The 24,044-nt window shown below is 44.0% G+C and overlaps 1 protein-coding gene across 15 annotated transcripts; it reads right to left on the minus strand.

Moving 5' to 3' along the window:
• Positions 1-1,251: 1,251 nt before the first annotated feature.
• Positions 1,252-15,101, minus strand: LOC311115572 (uncharacterized protein). 15 transcript variants are annotated; one of them, XM_084190731.1, is made up of 12 exons: positions 15,015-15,073; positions 14,176-14,290; positions 13,669-13,859; positions 11,006-11,092; positions 10,727-10,920; positions 8,941-10,579; positions 8,642-8,707; positions 7,200-7,332; positions 6,656-6,757; positions 5,530-5,723; positions 5,317-5,377; positions 3,203-3,260 (listed from the first exon to the last, which is right to left on the minus strand). In XM_084190731.1, exons 6-10 carry the CDS (start codon positions 9,771-9,773, stop codon positions 5,676-5,678), a joined length of 1,182 nt encoding a protein of 393 aa, XP_084046857.1. In that variant the 5' UTR covers positions 9,774-10,579; positions 10,727-10,920; positions 11,006-11,092; positions 13,669-13,859; positions 14,176-14,290; positions 15,015-15,073; the 3' UTR covers positions 3,203-3,260; positions 5,317-5,377; positions 5,530-5,675. The 15 variants fall into 15 exon arrangements, with proteins under 15 accessions (XP_084046852.1, XP_084046845.1, XP_084046853.1 ...); XM_084190733.1 differs by lacking the exon at positions 3,203-3,260 and adding an exon at positions 4,688-5,224; XM_084190726.1 differs by lacking the exons at positions 5,317-5,377; positions 5,530-5,723 and adding an exon at positions 1,252-1,367 and having other exon boundaries at positions 1,618-3,260; positions 13,669-13,862; positions 15,015-15,101.
• Between the last annotated feature and the right edge of the window lie 8,943 nt (positions 15,102-24,044).

Here is a 24,044-nt window from a genome sequence, read left to right on the forward strand (position 1 = left end):
CACTGTTCATTTTCACAAATCTATACAAGAGGGCAGAATATGGAAGTCTATAAAAAATTCTTATTACCAATAACTTGCATCAATGTTTTCAGTAGCCTCTATCAAAAGCTCCTGCTTGCTTGTTGTGAATTATGCTCAGGTGCACATATTTCCAATTCAACCATGAGGCAAAAAATGTGGTAAAAGCTCTTGTTGATCCTGCAATCTGAACAAATACCAAGATACTGTATTTTCAGCTGATATTTCATTTGTTTATGGAAATGCATATTGTTTATGCAGTGTTGAGGAATGTGAAAGAACACCCTTGATTATTTTTACTGTGATAACTTATTTTGCTTTTGTAAGCCAACACTTTTGAGATCAGTCAATAAATGCTTCTGGCATTGACTTATATGCTGCCCCTGTCTTCATGATGTTGCTGGACATATCTTTTTTAAAATGTGTGTAGGTCACCTAAATCATCAGAAAAATTGCCCCCCCTGAGAATTTTTTCAGGAGCCGCCACTGATCCCAGAACACAAATTAAGCTGAATGCATGTTCTCTAAAAGGCATCAGAGGAGAGTGATGTAGTTGTAGATGGGGCATTATGTTTACTTCCAGCTCCAATATCTAACAAGAAAAGTCAGCAAAAAAAAAGTCACTTGTCCCCACCCCCCCAAGATAAGCAGCATAAAGCATGTATGATGTGTCTTTACAATGGAGTTATACATTAATAGCTCTGTGCTCTCTAGCACAACCATTACACAGTTAAGGGGATTAAACGCTTTGCTCAAAAGCAGCTGAGAGAGGAGCAGCTTCCCCCATCTAGACTCCCACAGACAGACAACAGATTTGGCAATATTCTAACCTTTAGGCTGACACTGGCCCTTTGACTGGTTGACTTCAGTCAACACTCCAGGAACTCTTTGGCACAGTAACATGAAAACCCTTTTATATTGAAGGCCCCACTGGGAGTTTGTGTGTGTGTGTGTGTGTCAAAACATGCAGAAACAAACTATTTCACCAAAGAATCGCTCAGTGATGTCACTATTAAGCTTCAACAGTAGCTGGCTCTCAAGGTTCTTGCTGTGAAGCTGTGATCGTTTAGCAGTGAACAGGAGTCCTGCATGACTGAAAAGTCTCTCACAGGCTGCAGATGCAGGAAGACCTGTGTTGACTTTGAGTGAAAGCTTCTTGATGCGAGGAAAGGTGTGGAGTAGATCCATACCTGCAGGGGACAGACATGAAAGGTACCTCTCCAGCTCTCCTACTTGTGATTTTCCCAACTCCATGGATGCAAAGAAGTCGTCTTCATCAGAGAGGCCGCTGTTTGCGCTGGTGACATCATCCAAGTCGGTGTTGAGGTGATTTCTGATGTAGTCAAGGCCTGTGGGTTTTAGGGCAAGATAAATCGTTTTTCAAACGAATTAAGTCTGCACATTATTCTTACCCTTCTACTGTATAGGCTGTCAAGCTGCTGATGTTTGACATTAAAAGCTACCTGAGCTTCTAACTATATTGCCACCCTGTGGTTTGTCACTGACACACTATAATCCTAAATTACAGTAATATTATACAGAGTTATATAGGTCAATGTCTACTGGTTCACATTTGAATTGATAAACAATTATATTTACCAGCATTTAAGATGTTCTCCTCTGTGGTCCAGGATGTTCTGAATCTTGGTAGGAGTATTGCTGCTGCATTCAGCTCAGGCTCTTTCATGACGTCTCCAAAACGTTTCTGGATCCCTTGCTGCAGGGCGTGAACAAGAGGTGTACACATTTTGCAAGTTGACTCCAACCTCTTCAGCTTGTCCCGCAACTGGTAAGGTGTTGGCAGCTATAGGCCCATATGCACAGATGATTCCCCTTGGAGGATATTAAGGACCATGGCAACAGGCTTCATCACAGCAGCATACTCGACCAAAAACCCAATTTCAGCTGGATTGAACCTATAAAAGATGTAACGATAAAAAAATTACTTATAGCTATTTCTGGTACAATGTGTTTATTATGCATTGTACATGTTAAATGCACAAATAAATAAAAATAAAATAAATTAGTTAAATTATTTCATTCAAGTCATCCACAATTGTCACACCACCATGCAAAGAAAACTTAGTTACTTGAGACAAGTGGAATCACCCATTAATCAGCAAGGCTTATTTATTTTTATTATTCTTTTAAAACAAAATATACATTTAGTCAACTTACATCTTTATCTTTAATGCTGTGCAGACATTGCGAATTGCTTGTTCTCCTTGCTCTCGGTGAATGCGCACAATCCTTTCTACAGCGAGGAACAGGGAGCTCCAGCGTGTCTGATTGGGTCGGAGAAACAGCAGCTTGCATTCACGTTCCACTGTTTCATGAGCCATGGTTGACCTGCTGGTTTTATTCCAAAGAGCATGACACTTTGCAAAAGCAGACCGAGACAGCCTCTTGTAGGTTTCGTTTGCAGCTCCTCCTGCAGCAGTGGCATCAACTGTGGATATAAGATTGAGGAGATGGCATGCACACTTTTGGTGCCTTGGAAGTTGGTACTCAAGGCCTGTGTTGTCATCCAGAATAGCAGACACATCTTGACACTCCACCTCTGACTCACTCTGATCTTCTGTTGCATCATCAAGGGTGGAGTCACTCTCCTCTTGTACATTGATGGCTTCCTCCTTTTTCTCCTCACCATATAATCGAAAGGCCTTCAGAAAGTTTGAGCCACTGTCTGTTGTCGCCATGGTCACTTTTTCCCTGATGTGGTACTCAGAATGTATTTCCTCTAATGCAGCAGCACGGACATCAAACGTGTGCGAGCCTTTGACAGGTCTACAAGCCAATGCAGCGGAGTGCCTCTCCAGTGAGGCGTTGTCTATCCAGTGACAGGTGACACCTAAGTAGCTACGTTGTCTGGCAGACCAGCAGTCTGTTGTGGTAGCAACATAGTTCACAGCACTCAGCTTTTTGATGATTATGCTCTTCTTGTGTTTTGCAGCTTCTTGTATTCTTGTGCATAACGTTTTCCTTGTCATTACTGTTTGAGGTTGCAAGGTTTCTATCAAAGTCTTGAAGGATGGCGTCTCAACCACAGAAAATGGTTGGTTGGCCTCACATACAAAACTTAGCACCAGCTTGTCAAGCGTTGCTTGTGTTACCCGTCCTGGGGCAGCGAAGGCTGTGATTTTTGCATTTTTCACAAGAGTATCACTGGAAGAGGAGGACTTATGCTTTCTGTGGTTCTCTAGTAAGTCTGTGTACTTTGCCAGTTTGTTGGGGAGAACCCTCTGTGGATGAAAAAAAATCTGTAATTTTCATCATACACGTCAACTATGACAGACAAATTGACAAATTTGTTTCCAGAAAATCACATTGTAGGATTTTTTATGAATTTATTTGCAAATTATGGTGGAAAATAAGTATTTGGTCACCTACAAACAAGCAAGATTTCTGGCTCTCACAGACCTGTAACATCTTCTTTAAGAGGCTCCCCTGTCCTCCACTCGTTACCTGTATTAATGGCACCTGTTTGAACTTGTTATCAGTATAAAAGACACCTGTCCACAACCTCAAAACAGTCACACTCCAAACTCCACTATGGCCAAGACCAAAGAGCTGTCAAAGGAACCAGAAACAAAATTGTAGACCTGCACCAGGCTGGGAAGACTGAATCTGCAATAGGTAAGCAGCTTGGTTTGAAGAAATCAACTGTGGGAGCAATTATTATGAAATGGAAGACATACAAGACCACTGATAATCTCCCTCGATCTGGGGCTCCACGCAAGATCTCACCCCGTGGGGTCAAACTGATCACAAGAACGGTGAGCAAAAATCCCAGAACCACACGGGGGGACCTAGTGAATGACCTGCAGAGAGCTGGGACCAAAGTAACAAAGCCTACCATCAGTAACACACTACGCCGCCGGGGACTCAAATCCTGCAGTGCCAGACGTGTCCCCCTGCTTAAGCCAGTACATGTCCAGGCCCGTCTGAAGTTTGCTAGAGTGCATTTGGATGATCCAGAAGAGGATTGGGAGAATGTCATATGGTCAGATGAAACCAAAATATAACTTTTTGGTAAAAACTCAACTTGTCGTGTTTGGAGGACAAAGAATGCTGAGTTGCATCCAAAGAACACCATACCTACTGTGAAGCACGGGGGTGGAAACATCATGCTTTGGGGCTGTTTTTCTGCAAAGGGACCAGGACGACTGATCCGTGTAAAGGAAATAATGAATGGGGCCATGTATCGTGAGATTTTGAGTGAAAACCTCCTTCCATCAGCAAGGGCATTGAAGATGAAACGTGGCTGGGTCATTCAGCATGACAATGATCCCAAACACACCGCCCGGGCAACGAAGGAGTGGCTTCGTAAGAATCATTTCAAGGTCCTGGAGTGGCCTAGCCAGTCTCCAGATCTCAACCCCATAGAAAATCTTTGGAGGGAGTTGAAAGTCCGTGTTGCCCAGCGACAGCCCCAAAATATCACTGCTCTGGAGGAGATCTGCATGGAGGAATGGGCCAAAATACCAGCAACAGTGTGTGAAAACCTTGTGAAGACTTACAGAAAATGTTTGACCTGTGTCATTGCCAACAAAGGGTATATAACAAAGTATTGAGAAACTTTTGTTATTGACCAAATACTTATTTTCCACCATAATTTGCAAATAAATTTATTAAAAATCATACAATGTGATTTTCTGGAGAAAAAAAAGTTGACGTGTATCTATGATGAAAATTACAGGCCTCTCATCTTTTTAAGTGGGAGAACTTGCACAATTGGTGGCTGACTAAATACTTTTTTTCCCCACTGTATATTACTTTGGTCATTTTTCCTTTAACCCATTAATGTTGTAGGTGCGCCTTTTTTCAACAGTTCCCAATAGAAATCTGTACCGCACCTGCTGCTATTTCAACCTCTAAATGGCTGCCTATGAAAAGCCAAGTGACATTTACTCCTGATGTACCGACTGACCTGTTGCAACCTCTACAACCACTGTGCTTATTATTTGACCCTGCTGGTCTTCTATGAACGTTTGAACATCTTGGAGAGAAATGTGCCCTTAATGGCCACGTATTGTTGTAATCTCCACCCTGCACAGGCAGAAGGGCACTGGGCACCCCTCAGAGCCTGGTTGTTCTCTAGGTTTGTGCCTTTCTAGGCAGTTTTTCCTAGCCACCGCGTTTCTACATCTGCATCGCTTGCCGTTTGGGGTTTTAGGCTGGGTTTCTGCATAGCACTTTGTGACATCTGTTGATGTAAAAAGGGCTTTATAGATCCACTTCAGTGATTGATTGATTGATGGTATAATTGTCAAAATACCAGTGGTAAAAGGTGTGTACCTTGATGAAACCTCAAAATGGTACGTACAACGGATTCAAAAATGGACATTTCAAACCGCAACTGTATGGGAACAAAATGGACATTACATTTTACAATGACATCCTTCATTAAAAACACCTATTTGGTATCTCTTGTATACAAAAACACAATGGAAAATACAGTGGCAGTGACCCTTTAAAACACACCTTGCAGAATAAACGTGTCTTCCTTACCCTCTAACCTCTTTAGGCTAGATGACCGCCACGGGCCCATCGGGGACGGGGTCCCAGACCGCCATGTGCTCGAGCCCCGCCTCTCGGTGACCATCCCCCGGTAGGCAGAGGTTGGTCCCAGCACAGATTCTGTGCCCCAGGCGGCTTCACCAACAACAAGCGGGCCTGTGGTAGAGGACACCGTTCCTGACCTGCTACCAGAAAAAATGAAGGGAGAGAAGAGTTCCAAAAGGCACCTCAGCGTTTAACTACGAAGGTGTTACAAAGTAACCGTGACATTCAGTCTATGACAATTGTCCTCTGGCCTGTCATTCTGCTTAAGACAGTCATTTGTTCTTGAGGCCTGTCATCTTGACATTGAGCTTTGAGCAGTCCAGCTCCACAAACACTTTCTTGAATGCCTTGAACGTGTACTCCGGCTTTTGGGGGTGGCTGAGATTCAGAGCATACAGTGAGGGGAAAAAGTATTTGATCCCCTGCTGACTTTGTATGTTTGCCCACTGACAAAGACATGATCAGTCTATAATTGTAATGGTAGGTTTATTTGAACAGTGAGAGACAGAATAACAACAAAACAATCCAGAAAAACGCATGTCAAAAATGTTATAAATTCATTTGCATTTTAATGAGGGAAATAAGTATCTTGTCCCTGACATCCTTGGAGAGGTCTTTGGTCTTGGCCACGGCGGAGTGTATGGAATCTGATTGATTGATTGCTTCTGTGGACCGGTGTCTTTTATACAGGTAACACGCTGAGATTAGGAGCATTCCCTTTATGAGTGTGCTCCTAATCTCAGCTCGTTACCTGTATAAAAGACACCTGGGAGCCAGACATCTTTCTGATTGAGAGGGGGTCAAATACTTATTTCCCTCATTAAAATGCTAATCAATTTATAACATTTGGACATGCGTTTTTTTCTGGAAGTTTTTGCTGTTATTCTGTCTTTCACTGTTCAAATAAACCTACCATTCAAATTATAGACTGATCATTTCTTTGTCAGTGGGAAAACGTACAGAATCAGCAGGGGATCAAATACTGTTTTCCCCTCACTGTATGTCATGCCAAGAAGAATGGCAGAAGCCTTTGCAAAACTCAGACCGGTGATCACTTAAGGATGACGCCTACCTCCTCTGGACCATCACTCGCCACGGCACCCTCCTCGTTGATCGCATAGATTTGCTTTACATGTTGCGCAAGGTCTTGCAGGAAATGACCCCCCTCAGCTTCCTGTAGAATAAATAACACACAAATACAGACATTCTGTCAATGTGGGGAACACATTTTATTCCACCTGGATTACGACATGCCCTTATTTGTTATCAGATTGCAGTGAACATTCTCTCCCTCTCTCACACACTCACACACGTGATCGAATATCCATGGATGAAAATGCTTTATTGCCCCCACACGGTAGTCTTTAATGAGGCCACCTCCAGTAAAGCTGAACAATAATTCCTCACTGAACTCACATCATGACCCTGATATAGAATAAAATCACTGATCTCATTGGATTCAATCTGTGCATGTGAAATATATGAAATCACAGACCCAAGTATCCTATATTAGCAAAAGGTGTACAATAGCACAGTGGGGCCCGTGGCTTAAATTGCAGCACCGAACATCAGCCAGCTAAATACAAAACAGTGCATTTTTCCTGAGGATACTTTACCATCCAGCATGACCCGCAATCTGTCTGAAAGTACTCCTCCCTTGGAATGGAATAAGGACAGCAGCTTAGGGGTGTCCTGCATAAACCTTGCCTCAAGATGCTTTGCGGTGAGCCTGTGGAATTGTTCATTGATCTGAAAGACAAATACTGAAATATCATCAAGCAAGGCTCATAACAAAGAGGTTTGTCATAGTGACAACATCATTTGGCATTTTCTTTTTTTGCCTGCCGACTCACCTGAGAGGCTTCTAAACAGAGCAGGCTATCTGTCTCAACACGGTTGATACGCTACTAGCTAGTTCGCGCTAATACAGACAAACCTAAATTAGCTAACGTTAGCTTAGCTTAGAAAGTAACCTAGCTAGCTACCTACTAGCTAAAGGTAGTATGACACAAATAAGGGGACGCGGAAACGTAGCGTGGGACGCCGTATTCTCGGCATATTCAACAGCGTTTAAATAATGCATTACCTTCAACAATGTTATCTTGTGATCAAGCCATCAATGTTAGGTGATTTTTGGTGATGTCAAAATGTTAGCAATTAGCAAGTTTGAAATTTCAGTGAAAATACTATTTTCAGCTTTTTGATGAGCGGTTTTGAGAAAAAAAACCTCACGTATTATCGCCATTCGGGCCCCAGTTGTTGGCCACCTTACTATTCAGTTCCATTACAAGATATATCCGTTCAATTTTGTTCAAGAGACACACGGCCCGCGTACCGGAAGTGTTTGACTAGTTGGCTAGGCTTCCGGTAAAAAATAATGAATTTCCTGTCCAGTTTTCATTGCGTGGCCCGGTGCACCCCCCTCTTGAGGACGATTAAAAAATGGTCCATCAGCTACAATGTCTCATCATTTGTCTTATAGATTAATCTTATGTTTTGAGAAAGTAGATAACAGTTTAAATCTAAAATATGAGTATTAATAATTTACATCAAATAAACCTTTATTTTCAGTGATGTGCATTGACATAAACAATGAAAACACTTGGAGTTTGTTGCAGAGATGCACTTGGAAAGTAAAGGAAGAACTACACAAGAGTGGTTCCATATATATATATAGCATTTTAGACTTATTTTTTTGTACAAATAAATAATTTCTTATGAACACAAACAATTAAATCTCGACCTCCATCCTTATATTGTCACAAAAATCACAATAATATTCCAGCTCCACCGCTACCTCTTGATCCCACTGCACACACCTGCAGTGGAACCAGTGCTGGCAGAAGTCACAGCACAACCATGGCACCTCGGATCTACACTCCTGAGAGGAGCTTGCAGGCGGATCACGCTCCCCGCAGCGAGCACAGCAGGTGGTCTTCTTTTATACCAAATAATAGATGGATTAATATGGTTTTACAAAATGTAGAAGTTCTTCAGCAACAATAGTAATTGATACAACTGAGAGAGAGAGAGAGAGAGAGAAAAACAGATGAAGTACCTGAGAGCGGTGCCATGGGTGGCGTGACCGACGTGACCGGTGGAGCTTTTCTCTTCCTTTTCTGTGCTGCAGTTTGAGAAAAAGTACTGTTAGACAGAGCATGTTTCATGAAAACCCTTTTCCACTTTTTTACACCAACACCTCTGGAGGAAGCCGCAGAGGTTTTGGAGGAGGTGGAGATGACTTGAGGGCTGGTGCTATGCACTGTAGATATGTAAAGAGATATTCTGTTGTTTACATTGCTGTTGTATAAAACAGATAACAAACAGTCATTTTTATGTAATTTAACACGCGTTTACCTGTGGAGGTGGCGGTATTCAAATTGCAGGGGGCCAGGGACACCAGATGAGGCCGCTACGGTGGTGTGACCAGGGGAGTCTGAGGAGGCAGTTGGTCCAGAGGAGGCCGTGTTGGTGGTGACAGACAGGGTGGGTGGTGTGCATCGCGGTGGCGGTGGACAAAACCGCCGACGATGGCTTGGAGGAGCCGGTGTTTGTAACGGTGGGGTTGAGGGGCCGACGACGGTGTGGCCGGGAGAGTAGGCACGTGGCCTTCTGCAGCTGGGGACTCCGGCGGCTCCTACAGGTGTTGCACACCGGGAGGCACTGGCAGTGGTGATACAGCTGTCAGGAGTGGTTCCGGCAGGGGGTCCCGCAGAGGCGATGGCGCCAATGGTCTCATCCACGGCAGGCCTCTCCTGTGCCCTCTGTGTTCTGAGGGCTGCCCGACGCTCTTTCTCCTCTGTCTCGGCCCTCTCCTTCTCACCCCTCTCCTGCCACCGGCGCGTGTATTCCTCCCCGGTGAGGCACGTGGTGACCACAGCGACTCTTCTGTATCGGTCCATCCGATACTTCAGGACAGTAAGGATGTGCGCCAGGTCCTTCGCTATCAGCCCACCCTCTATTAGGGGGTGCTCTTCTAGAGCTAGGCCTGGGACTGGGACTGGAGATGGGGCTGAGGGTCCTCCTGTGGTCGCTGGGGAGGAGGCGCTGACAGATGGCACAGTGCTGCTGGTTCCAGGAGAGACGGTGGTGGGACACAGTAGGGACAGAGACAACATTAAACGGGACCCTTCAATGGCTGAAGGGTCAAAAAGGGAAGAGGCCACACTTATTAAACCCTTCCACCACATAGCGCATGTCCTTGCATCGCTGGTACGAGTAGCGGAATACTCTGGCAAATTCTGATTTGTTTACCATGTAGGAGTGGTCAAAATGGCTAAGGTCTCCAGCTACCTTGGAGAACTCAGCCTTTAAAGGGCCAAAGTATGCCACGTCCAGCGGCTGCAGGACACGGGTGCAGTGTGGTGGAAGACAAAGAAGTAGAACCCCTTCCCTTAGTGCCGCCGCGAGCACCTCCGGGTCCATGTGGCTATTGTGCCCATCGAAGAGGAGAAGGAGAGGGCGCTCCTTCACTGCATGCTTAATGAAGTGCAGAAACCACTTCCTGAACATGGTCCCCGTCAATGTAGCCACCGCTAGCCAAGGCTTGGGGGGGGGGCATCCAAGTGTGTAGTGGCCACCGGGGAAACACTTGGGGTAGATGATAAAGGGGGAGGGGGGAGAATTGGGGGGGGGGACATCCTCCCCAGCTGCGTTGACGCAGGCCAGCACTGTGATGTGCTCCTTGGTCCCAGGAGCCTGCTGGTACACGTGTTTTGCGGGCCGGGGAGCAAGCACTTTGTGCCTGCTCTGGTCGCTACGAAACCCAGACTCATCGCAGTTATAGATTTGTCTGGGTTTCTCCCTCAACCCACTCTCCTTCAAGTGCTTCTCATAAGAAGCGAAGAAGGTGTCCATCGTCAGACGCGTGCCACACTCAGCACTCCCCCTGTCCTGGGTGTCCGGCCTCCTCACGCGCAGGTTCTCGTGGCTCCTCCTGAACATTTCCCACCACCGCTTCCCCAGTGGTGGGATTGTTTCCCCTGGGTGCCGAAACCTACAATAGAATAGAATACATATAAGTGTCCATCCAGGATGAAAATGTTTGTTTTGGCATCACCATACACATCCACATTTACATCACACACATTGAGAACAGTCAGTCAACCAGTCTACATACATAAATACAGAGAACACCAAATACCTGCATATTTTGTCGGCGTATTTCATCAGCCTCTGTCTGGTGAAGGGGATCCCACGGCCGACGCAGTAGATACAGTACTGCACCAGAGAATTTTCATCCTCTGGTGCAAGCAACGTGGGCGGTCCACTGCGACAACCACGGGTCACCAGGCCGCTCAGCCTGTCCGCCAGGGTCTGCCGAGGTACACCACGCACCTTGGTAGATAAGAAAACCAAACTGTTACTAGCAGATAAACATCACATACACACGGTACTCTCCTAATAACAAAATAAGCCTAACCTTGGCAGCCTGGGGGATAGCCATCCCTGCCCAGCAGTCCTCCATGGCACGGAACACGTCCACTGCTTCCTCTTGACTTTCTCCACGCTGTGGTGTTAATACATGTACCTAAATAACTTGGCATACTATACACATTTTGGAAAGATATCTGAATATGTATACACATTTACATTTCACAGCCAAGGCATTGAAAGGTGATGAACGTTTACACAATAACTAAAAGTGTACCCAAGTTTTTTGTGTGATGTTATCTGTAATGACAATTAGTGTCCCAATGAGTTTAATATTGATGGATACATTGTACAATTTGACTAAATACTACCTCGATGTAGCTGTTGTAAGACGAAACATACCCAACAGTGATAGGTGTCAAACAGTTCACGGGTCAAAGTTCCAAATACATTTTTGCAGATTGTGCAAAACGCCTCCGTCTGATACGATAAAGCTTGACCACATTCCGCTGTTTTCGTGATATGTATTATCTAACGCTTTAAATGTTTTCCCTTTTTGCTGTCTTAGCACTTCTATCAACATTTAGCAACTAAGCTAGTAACATTAGAAAATCCGTTAGCTATTTTTCAGAGGTAAACAGATGGATATTACATGATGTGTGGTCTGTCGCGCAGTCGAATTTTAGAATACGCAGCGTGTTCCACTAAATGTGTACATATAACTTATTTGAAAACGCTCAAAACCTGCCTTCACTTTCTCAAATTGCACTGAAAATGGGTGGTCAGCTAGCTAGAAGGGTGTCGTTAGAAGCAAAACGTACCGTTGAATTTAAACGTTGACCTCGCAGCGATTTAGTCATCCTACCGCTAGAGAGTGTCAGAGGTTTGGGGAAAATTAGCTACAAGTTAGCTAGCTAGTCTAGGCTAGGCTACGTTAGCTAGTAACACATGACCAAACGAGAGCTCGCTAACCATCGGTCACATACGACCCAACAAATGTGCAGACAAAACATGTCATCCAAAAAACTGTCATGCAGAGGCCCAAACTTTACAGTGGAGCACGGAGGCCATCTTGTGGTTAAATGTGGGTACTGCACCTCATGGTGATTCCCTTTCAGCATTTGCTCTTTAGGCCAGCGTTTCCCAAACGCGGTCCTGGGGTCCCCAAGGGGTGCGCGTTTTGCGTTTTGCCCTAGCACTCCACAACTGATTCTAATACTCCAGCTTGATGATGATGAGTTTATTATTTGAATCAGCTGTGTAGTGCTAGGGCAAAAACTCCCAAAACGTGGCCCGAGTTTGGGAAACCCTGCTTTAGGCTAATACTAGCCTATTAGGATGACTTGGTTCGATCACTTTAATGGCAACTGCTGAACTCTGGTTTTCACTAATTACTTGTCCCAGGTCACCATTATGAATCCAATAGCAAAACAAATGTTTCAAAATTGCTCAATAATGAAAAAAGGCCAGGAAACGATGGGTTCTCAGCAATATTTCACCAACAACCAATCACTATTCACGCATAGACATTAGGATCATCAACAAATATTCCTAAGTCATACTACAAAAGGGTTGTAACGAAATGGATTTGTCTGTTCAATGCAAGTTCAACGTCAAAGAAAAAGTGCATCACCACAACAAACGTGTCTTTAGATACACTGTAAAAAATGACTTTGTGGAATGTACTCAAGCTATTACAGTCAACAAAAGCACACGTCATATTGTTGAGTAGATCTTTTTGCTTGTTTTTATGAGTAGATAAGCTTGAGTAAGTTGAGTTGATGTGGTCCAATACATTGAGTAAAGATGATAGAGACGTAAAAATGATTATATTACGTTGATTCGACTCAAATAGACATTGTGTTATTTTACCTGAATGATTCATCCTATTATGTATTTAGACCAACTTACTTTGGATTCACTCAATCACATCCCTTAAGAGAAAAGGTATCCGGACACCGGGAATCCATTTATTTAAACATCAACGGTTTGCAAAACATCTGTTATTATGAGTTGACAAATTACTGAATTGCTATCAACACTGCAGGTAAATCCTGATTGCTGCAGGTAGGAAACACCGTAGAAATAGGAACTACAACACTAACAACAAGTGACATTTACTCCTGATGTACTGACTGACCTGTTGCAACCTCTACAACCACTGTGCTTATTATTTGACCCTGCTGGTCATCTATGAACGTTTGAACATCTTGGAGAAAAATGTGCCCTTAATGGCCACGTATACTGTTATAATCTCCACCTGGCACAGGCAGAAGGGCACTGGCCACCCCTCAGAGCCTGGTTGTTATCTAGGTTTGTGCCTTTCTAAGGAGTTTTTCCTAGCCACCGCGTTTCTACATCTGCATCGCTTGCCGTTTGGGGTTTTAGGCCGGGTTTCTGTATAGCACTTTGTGACATCTGTTGATGTAAAAAGGGCTTTATAGATCCACTTAATTGATTGATGGTAGAATTGTCAAAATACCAGTGGTAAAAGGTGTGTGACCTTGATGAAACCTCAAAATGATACAACGGATTCCAAAAAGGAAATTTCAAACCGCAACTGTACGGGAACAAAATGGACATTACATTTCACAATGACATCCTTCATTAAAAACACCTCTTTTGTATCTTTCGTATACAAAAACGCAATGGAAAATACAGTGGCAGTGACCCTTTAAAACACACCTTGCAGAATAAACGTGTCTTCCTTACCCTCTAACTTCTTTAGCGTAGATGACCGCCACGGGCCCATCGGGGACGGGGTCCCAGACCGCAATGTGCTCGAGTCCCGCCTCTCGGTGACCATCCCCCGGTAGGCAGAGATTGGTCCCAGCACAGATTCTGTGGGCCAGGCGGCTTCACCAACAACAAGCGGGCCTGCGGTAGAGGACACCGTTCCTGACCTGCTACCAGAAAAAATGAAGGGATAGAAGAGTTCCAAAAGGCACCTCAGCGTTTAACTACGAAGGTGTTACAAACTAACCCTGACATTCAGTCTATGACAATTGTCCTCTGGCCTGGCATTCTGCTTAAGACAGTCATTTGTTCTTGAGGCCTGTCATCTTGACTGTGTGCTTTGAGCAGTCCAGCTCCACAAACACTTTCTGGAATGTCTTGAACGTGTACTCCGCCTTTTAGGGGTGGCTGAGATTCAGAGCATATGTCACGCCAAGAAGAATTGCAGAAGCCTTTGCAAAACTCCGACCGGTGATCACTTACGGATGACGCCTACCTCCTCTGGACCATCACTCGCCACGGCACCCTCCTCGTTGATCGCATACATTTCCTTTACATGTTGCGCAAGGTCTCGCAGGAAATGACCCCCCTCAGCTTCCTGTAAAATAAATAACACAAAAATACAGACATTCTGTCAATGTGGGGGACACAGTTTATTCCACCTGGATTACGACATGCCCTTATTCGTTATCAGATTGCAGTGAACATTCTCTCCCTCTCTCACACACACACACACACACACACACACACACGTGATGGAATATTCATGGCTGAAAATGCTTTATTGGCCCCACATGGTAGTCTTTAATGAGGCCACCTCCAGTAAAGCTGAACAATATTTCCTCACTGAACTCACATCATGACCCTGATATAGAATAAAATCATTGATCTCATAGGATTCAATCTGTGCATGTGAAATCTATGAAATCACCGATCCAAGGATCCTATATTAGCAAAAGGTTGATCACTTCCTGTCTTTTGTCGTGCAAATGTCTAGCTAGCTAGCTAGTCTAGGCTACGTTAGCTAGTAACACATGGCCAAACGAGAGCTCGCTAACCATCGGTCACATACGACCCAACAAATGCGCAGACAAAACATGTAATCAAAAAACTGTCATTAAAATAATGTACATTTGTCCAGCATAGATTTGACTTGCAAAAGTGGCTGATTTTTGCGCATCATTTCCTGTATTTATGTTAAATTATTTGGAATACATTCACCACACTAAATCATGTTCACACGCACAAACAAATAATTTACTTCAAGATTTAAAGTTTAAGAGAGTGAGTACTCAATTGGACGACATTTCATTGTTACATACCTAGTCTCGTCTCAGATCAATTTATTATCAGACTTCTTGAGGTAGTGACGTTTTTGTATTTCGCAGCAATAGTATCTCTTCTTCTGTCACTAACTTCGGGGTGCAGCGCATATGGTTCAGTGGCGCTCATCAGCGCCATCTACCGTCGGGGAGTTTGAAAAAGGAACATTTTGCTCTATTTACCGTGAAGTAAAATCATAATAGTCATCATCATAATAGTAGTACATTACAGTATATATTTGAGTAAAATAGTACAATTTAAAGGGAGTATGTCAGGGTCAATTACTGACAAATGAGAACACACCTCAGGGGTCATTTTGGGACAAAACGCACCACTTTGTGAAGGTTTTGTTTTGATTGAAGAGCAAGAAAAGTATTAATTGGTTCCACTTCTTTCCCTTCTAAATGCGTTTGCCTAAGGAAAGCCAGTATGCACATATCTAAATGTTATAAAACAATTTTTTTTTTTTTGCCACTCAGAACACAGACATTTACCTTAAGGGGAGTTACCCTCATTTTAGACTTCCCAACCATACATTTTCATGACAGTGTTCCTAATCTGTAGTAGGCAAAGCAGTTGAAAATCGGTAGGTTAACACCAAACCGTGAAGTGATTATGAATTCAGAGCAGTCAGATTAGGTCATAGTCAAATACATTTGAACAAATGAACAACAATATCACATGGAAAGTGATGTGAGCATTGCATTGTGGAAAGCAATGACTTTACAAGAACATGTATTGCAATGCGAAGCATGTATTTCTAGATTGTATTATTTGGTGTGCCTGTATTATTTGGTGTGCTCTACTTGAACATGTGCTTAGAGTTTTGAAACCACTGCCTATATGATGAGCTGTTGTATTTATTTTTTTACCACATACTTATGAAAATTGCACCGGTTGAGAGATGATGGCTCTCTGAGCCTACGGTAAAGAGTACTTCTAATCCAGCAGGAGGTGCTAAGATCCCTCCCTATATTACTTGAATGATGAGTTGACTTATTCCTTATAGCTCGCTCTCTGCCAATAAGGCGGGCCAGCTGGATGTCCTAGGACACGATGGTCACCCTCTTTGCGTGGATGGCACACAGTTTGGTGTCCTCGAACAGACCGACCAGGTAAGTCTCGCTAGCCTCCTGCAGGGCCATCACGGTGGAGCTCTGGAAGCGCAGGTCGGCGATTTTTCTCCACAGGCGCTGGAAGGGCACAATGCGGACGAGCATCTCAGTGGCCGACGGATCTCTCTGAGACACGGTGCCGGGCCTATAACTGGGAGGCGCTCCTGTGCGCAGACTTGGCGTTGAGCTGCTTCCTGTAGGCTTTGTCAAGGGTGGATTTGCAGTCGGAGTATAGCCTCGAAATGCCCATGTGAAATGTATAAAGACGGCAGTGGCATCTGCTGATTGGACACCATCTCCCCACCACCCCGATTGGCCCATTGCGGAGGACTCCTCTGTCGGTTACTGGAAGGGATGCTTTGCTTCTTTTTTTTTAGGACCGCGCGCCCAACACAATACACTGGGCGCCCAAAACAATAGTCCACTAAGCGCGTGCATACAATAGCACACTGCTGGCCCTTTGCGCGCAATAATAGTCGTCAAAGTCAAGAGTGAAATCTTGTGTTATATTTTAATGCTAGCCTGTTATGGCAAACGAGGCCAATGGTACACTGCCTGCACACAACTACACACTGCGCGCCGGCAAAAGCACACTGTGCGCGCGCAACAGCACACTGACGGCCCTTTATGCGGAATATTAGTCTCCAAAGTCCAGAGTGAAATCTTGTGTTCTAATCTAATGCTTGCCTGCTATGGCAAACGAGGCCTAGTAGGTGTTATTGTTCATTCATGGCCTCATATGGGAACATGATATAGTGCCATGTATGTAAGTAATAGTCGACATAATTGTGTATACACCCACTCAATTGGTTGGCTCTTAAAATAGCCTTTGGAGGTTGAGTTGTCAAGTTGAAGCCGCAGTAGCGAATTTACTTGGCTTTGACGGTCTTCTTGGGGAGTAGGTAATGGGGGCTTCTTGTTTGCACGGGCAATGTCTCCGACCAACTCCAGGATCTCAGCAGTCAGGCACTCGAGCACGGCAGCCAGGTAGACTGGTGCGACAGCGCCCAAACGCTCGGCATAGTTTTGCGCATCAGCCTGGGCATCTCTTAATCCATCTTGATATAAATGTTCATGTAAAATTTGTTCCCAACATTGAAAAATGTCTGTGTTTGTGTGTAATTTTTTTCCCCAGCAAGATGAAGGGGGTGATGTCCTGCAGGACCTAGCACAACATGTAAGGAAAATCGTTGTGTACTAATCTGGGATATTTACGTTAAGGATTATGTTTACCAATCGATGACAGTATTGACTCAATACGGGGTTTGCTTTCCGCTATCCGTCGCCATTTAAATGTCTGACATATAACCGTGCTCGAAAAAACCACAGGTAGCATAATGTATTTCAGCAGATTTCGTGCGTTTCTGTGTGAAAAGACACGAATTTATGTGCTACTTAATTCGTGCGAAAAGACAGCAATTTAACACACAACAACCATAAACGGATAGCCTATTTTTCTTTATTTTCTTTATTATGGCTAATTAAACGTTATGAATATACAGAAATGTTGTCTTTATTTAATAATGTTTCAAACATTGTAGTTGTATGCCTATGTACTGTTTGAGATTTTCTGAACATCATTTGTGAGAAAATACACACATTTACGTGCAACTTAATTCGTGGGAAAAATTGTTTTATTAATGCTAACGCTGTTTTCTATGCTTGATTTCGATTAATACTTTGGGATACTGGTGCACTTTTGGTCAGAAAGGCCACTTTTCCGTGTAGGCAACAGTACACGATTTTCTTCATAATGCATTTCATATCTCCCACATGATTGTGTTCAATTGGTTTTGAAGTCGGAACAATTCTTAAACCAATAAGATTGGCAACAACATTTTCACTATTTCTCACTTGTAATTCCTACTTGGAGGGTCATTCAAGTGAAACTTCCCAGTCGGAACTAGGTATTTCCGATAACTCTGATAGCACCCTGAACACGACATTAATATGTGTGATCGACAACAGTAGGGTCTGGGTCCCGGCGTGTCCAGTCCCCATACCCATTCCATAGGAGTGAGTGTCAGTAGTCTACTATATGTCTGTGCTATGTGAAGTAAGTATGGTGATTATTATTAAGGTTCTGGTCGTCTGAGATACCAACAAGTAAGGCTATACAACATACAATATCAATAAATATATATTTTCTCCTATTAGTGTATTTGAGTTTGTTCTGTCGTTTCTGGATGATTTAATTGAAATTGCAACCAACTTTCTATGGCTTGTTTTAGATATAGTGATATTTGAGAGATTATTTCATTTCAAATAACTGAAAGTGAGAGGTTGTAATTTGAATAAAGGGGGGAAATGCCATTACTGAACATGTGGTGATTAGAACAAAAGATTTCACTCTTGACTTTGGCTAATATTATCGCGCGGCAGTGTCCTAATGCCTGCGCGCAGTGGACTATTGGCATCGTTTGCCATAGCAGGCTGGCATTAGATTAGAACATAAGATTTCACTCTTGACTTCAGCGACTATTATTGCGCATAAAGGGCCGGCAGTGTACTTTTGCGCGCACATTGTGCTTTTGCCTGCGCGCAGTGTGCAGTTGCATCCGCGCAGTGTACTATTGGCCTCGTTTGCCATAGCAGGCTAGCATTAAATTATAACACAAGATTTCACTCTTGACTTCAGCGACTATTACTGCGCATAAAGGGCCGGCAGTGTACTTTTGCGCACACATTGTGCTTTTGCCTGCACGCAGTGTGCAGTTGCATCCGCGCAGTGTACTATTGTATTGTTTTTTGGCGTACAGTGTGTTTTATGGGCACGCAGTGTATTGTTTTGGGTGCGCAGTGTACTGTTTTGGGTGCGCGGTCAAAAAAAAAGAGAAGCAAAGCATCCCTTCCGATAGCCGACAGAGGAGGCCTCCGTAACGGGCCAATCGGGGTGGTGGGGAGATGGTGTCCAATCAGCAGATGCCACTGCCGGCTTTATACATTTCACATGGGCATTTCGAGGCTATACTCCGACTGTCTAAGAAGGAAGCTAGCGCCATGGCCAGAACCAAGCAAACCGCTCGCAAATCCACCCGTGGCAAAGCCTACAGGATGCAGCTCGCCGCCAAGGCTGCGCGCAGGAGAGCCTCCCCGTTACAGGCCCGGCACCGTGTCTCAGAGAGATCCGTCGTTACCAAAGCTCCACTGAGCTGCTCATCCGCAATGTGCCCTTCCAGCGCCTGGGGAGAAACATCGCCCTGTTCTTCAAGACCGACCTGCGCTTCCAGAGCTCCGCCGTGATGGCCCTGCAGGAGGCCAGCGAGGCTTACCTGGTCGGTCTGTTTGAGGACACCAAACTGTGTGCCATCCACGCAAAGAGGGTGCATATCGTGCCCTAGGACATCGAGCTGGCCCGCCTTATTTGCAGAGAGCGCGCGTAAATTATGAACTGATCTCCAAAATCCCACCTCAATATTTCCATCAAAAAGGCATAATTGATCTATTTATACGTGGTCCTCTGTAGCTCAATTGGTAGAGCATGGCGCTTGTAACGCCAGGGTAGTGGGTTCCATCCCTGGGACCACCCATACGTAAACATGTATGCGCACATGACTGTAAATCGCTTTGGATAAAAGCGTCTGCTAAATGGCATATTATTATTATATACGCGCACGTCTACATTTCCAACCACTTCGCCGGGAAAGAGCGACGCTACCGGCTACGGAAGAGACACCAACGGCCGGGTGAGTCCATTCAAAGCTACGTGGCTAATCTGAGGGATTTGGCTAGCTCTTGTAACTACGGGACACTTCAGGACGAGATCATCAGGGATCAGTTGATAGAGGGGACGTTATGTGAAAAGACATGGGAGAAACTGCTTTTGGAATCGGATAATTTACAACTAGATGGAGCTATTAAAATAGCACTCCAGGTTGAAGCGGCGTTGGAATGCTCTTCAATGCTAACAGACAGCTCTGCAGCATACACTCGGCCCCCAGCCATTCTCACACAGCAGCTTCAGCCCGAGCAGGCGCACTACAACGATCACGCGCTGCGCACGCCCTCCCACGTCGATAGCTGCATGGACACAGACACCGGCATGCCCGTGCAGCAGGCACACAGACAAACCAACAGAAGTAGCTGTGGCAACTGTGGGGCTAGCTCTCACAATTCAAGGGCTTCAAACTGCCCAGCCCGTGGGAAAATATGCAAGAACTGTTCAAAATACAATCACTTTGCGAAAGTGAGTGTGTCGTTCGGCCCCTGCTACTAGCTCGAAGTTGTCGATCATCCAAGTGTCAAACTGGGTCCGAGCCCGACGGCCTCAGCAGTGCAACAAAATGCCCTCATTCTGGTCGGACCCCTTGCAGGTCAGTCGACAACTGGGGCCCGCCATATTTCATGATGAGCAATGGATCACGCTGGCACGCCAGCCGCCTCAGAAAAGTCCCTGCCCCTCGAGGAACACAACGGCACACAAAACAGACATGCAGGCCAGAGACGCCACCGGATGGACCTCCTCCACCACTACCACCCGAGCCCCAGCCTCTGTGGGCTCCCCAAGGGCCAGATCCACAAGCGGTGGCGGATGAAGAAAGGCCTATGCGGAAACGAACTCGCCCTGCTTATCTGGGGGACTACTTAACCTCTTTTCATTCTTAGGCTCCGTTAGGTGTCTTAGTCAACCTCCAGGTTAATGGACTGAACTGGCTAGTTTGGAGAGTCCATCCGTTTAAGGGTTAATGTTTATTTCTTACAGGTATCACTCTAGGTTCTTGCCCTATGGACATTTTATATATGGTACCAGTCCCTGGTTTTGGAAAGGGGGGGAAATGTTATGTATGGTACGACGTGCTGTACGTCATACTGTACGTTGTTATGGTTTACGACAGTGTGCTGCTTTACGGATGAATGGGTTGTCAGAATGTGTGGCACATGTCATTAAACGACAGAGTGATGTACAATGTGAAATTGTGCAGATGTCCGTTCTTCTACAGCTAGGCTAGATATAACAAATATGACTCAAGTAAAAGTAAAAAGTAGTCATCCAAATAATTACTTGAGTAAGAGTAAAAAAGTACTTGGTGAAAAAACTACTCAAGTACTGAGTAACTGTTGAGTTACTTGAGTTTATTTTTTAACACAAGGCAACAATCAGACAGACAAAAATACAAAATAATTATCTTTAGGCAAATTATAGTTCATCCAACAATAAAATAAATTAAAATGAATTACAAAATAGCTTAAATTAAAATAATTCCGGTAAATTCAAGTACTTATCAAATAAAATAATAATAATAAAAAAATAAGCACAAGTAACACACATTTCAAAACCTTTATACTATTTTTTACCAGGCAGAACTAGAATGAGGCAGCCCATAAACTCTCATAAACTGTGTATGTGTGTGTCTCCACAGTGACAGAACAACAGAAGGAAACACAAACATTTCATACCAGGTATGCTGAACAGAAAACTGCACACCAGAAGGAAGCGGTCAACATAAAATAATCAATAGGTGTTGATTAGGCCTACTCAGTACCTTTGTATTGCATGGCAAGCAACAGCCCTTTTCTGTGTGCCTAGAAATTAATACTCTGATCTGTGATTAGGCCACACTGCACATCTCACTGAGCAGAGGAAAAGAGCAGCAATACACATCAACTGAAAAAGCACCAGTCCATGATAGATGGCCAAATAAAACAATATTGCAGGCCTAGTATCCCAGAAAGGGGCGGTGTGTTCATTAGGGCGATATGGGCGACGCACTGCCAAACGGGAAAAGGAAGGGATTTTTTTTCTAATCAATTATATCACGGCAACAGTAGTTATCAGTGTTCTAATCTAGACGTCTGATCTGCCACTAAATGTCCAATCAGGCTAAAGTCGTGCTTCAAATGGCCCCGCCCCTTTTGGGGCGATTTCAGTCAGGTTGAAAATCGCCCAGGGGTCTCTCATAGACTATCATGTAAAATCTATTTTTTTTCAAATATCAGAGCTTTCAATACAATCTCTATGGGTTTCTGAGGGCTTGCACTTACGCGCTTTCGTCATACGTAACATAACCATGAACGTAACTAAGAAAAGAGCGGGTAGCAGCGTCAATCAATTCACGTACTACTATCAACATGGCTAGCGTTCAGTGCAACTCGATTGTCTCTTTGAAAGAAGTTCACATCAAAGACCATTCAAAACGAGCTACTGGAGTGTATGCTAGCGGTCATGAGGGAACATATTGTGGAGGAGGTGAAGTCGGCGAACTTCGTAGCTATCCAAGCTGACGAGACCACGGACGTTTCTACACAGACACAGCTGGTGCTTGTGCTGAGGTACATAGATAGCAACCACAAAGTGCAGGAGCGCTTTTTTGAGTTCCTTCCCATCTCGGAATCAACCTCAGTCTCAATCGCCAGTGTGCTTTTGGAGAGACTGAACGGTCTTTTTGCCGATGACGTGAAAGTCAAACTGTAGTGCACTGGCACTGTACCAGGTTCTCATGAGCTACAACCTCCAGGAGACGTTCTCTGAGACTGTGACTCTGTTGAACATCCTCATAACTACTCCCATGACAACAGCTGAAGCTGAGAGATGTTTCTCAACTTTGACACGAGTTAAGACATTCCTGCGAAATTCAATGGGCCAGGAACGTCTGAATGCACTGGCCATGCTTTCCATGGAGAGTGAACTAGTCCTCAGCATGCCTGATTTCAATGAGAAAGTCATTGACCGCTTTGCTGCATTGAAAGAGAGAAGAGAACAGTTTCAGTACAAGTAATGTAGCCTCTCTCTCTTTGTCCCTCCCTGTCTGTCTCTTTAACACACACACACCCAAATCAGTTCACAGTTGATGTTGTTTAAAATAGTTATTTTTCATTTAAAAAAAAGTAAAAAATAAATAATAATCTGTTCATGTTCATTTTTACAAATCTATACAATTGGCCAGAATATGGTTGTTCATATTTACAAATCTATACAATTGGCCAGAATATGGTTGTTCATTTTTACAAAGCCATACAGATAGCTGTGTTTACCTTTTCTAGAAATTATTTTCAAATTCTGTTTTCAGGCAAAATGTCTATCACTGTTCATTTTCACAAATCTATACAAGAGGGCAGAATATGGAAGTCTATAAAAAATTATTATTACCAATAACTTGCATCAATGTTTTCAGTAGCCTCTATCAAAAGCTCCTGCTTGCTTGTTGTGAATTATGCTCAGGTGCACATATTTCCAATTCAACCATGAGGCAAAAAATTTGGTAAAAGCTCTTGTTGATCCTGCAATCTGAACAAATACCAAGATGCTGTATTTTCAGCTGATATTTCATTTGTTTATGGAAATGCATATTGTTTATGCAGTGTTGAGGAATGTGAAAGAACACCCTTGATTATTTTTACTGTGATAACTTATTTTGCTTTTGTAAGCCAACACTTTTGAGATCAGTCAATAAATGCTTCTGGCATTGACTTATATGCTGCCCCTGTCTTCATGATGTTGCTGGACATATCTTTTTTAAAATGTGTGTAGGTCACCTAAATCATCAGAAAAATTGCCCCCCCTGAGAATTTTTTCAGGAGCCGCCACTGATCCCAGAACACAAATTAAGCTGAATGCATGTTCTCTAAAAGGCATCAGAGGAGAGTGATGTAGTTGTAGATGGGGCATTATGTTTACTTCCAGCTCCAATATCTAACAAGAAAAGTCAGCAAAAAAAAAGTCACTTGTCCCCACCCCCCCAAGATAAGCAGCATAAAGCATGTATGATGTGTCTTTACAATGGAGTTATACATTAATAGCTCTGTGCTCTCTAGCACAACCATTACACAGTTAAGGGGATTAAACGCTTTGCTCAAAAGCAGCTGAGAGAGGAGCAGCTTCCCCCATCTAGACTCCCACAGACAGACAACAGATTTGGCAATATTCTAACCTTTAGGCTGACACTGGCCCTTTGACTGGTTGACTTCAGTCAACAC

The sequence above is a fragment of the Coregonus lavaretus genome, assembly GCF_964263955.1.
Source record: "Coregonus lavaretus genome assembly, contig: HAP1_SCAFFOLD_294, whole genome shotgun sequence".
NCBI classification, from domain to species: domain Eukaryota; kingdom Metazoa; phylum Chordata; class Actinopteri; order Salmoniformes; family Salmonidae; genus Coregonus; species Coregonus lavaretus.

Coding starts and splice junctions, on each gene's coding strand:
- LOC311115572 (XM_084190726.1), bottom strand. CDS start 9,773: ATGTGGTGGAAGGGTTTAATAAGTGTGGCCTCTTCCCTTTTTGACCCT. Junction 8,708..8,940: donor GAATACCGCCACCTCCACAG/GTAAACGCGTGT, acceptor CTCAAACTGCAG/CACAGAAAAGGAAGAGAAAA. Junction 6,758..7,199: donor ATTGCGGGTCATGCTGGATG/GTAAAGTATCCT, acceptor TTTATTCTACAG/GAAGCTGAGGGGGGTCATTT.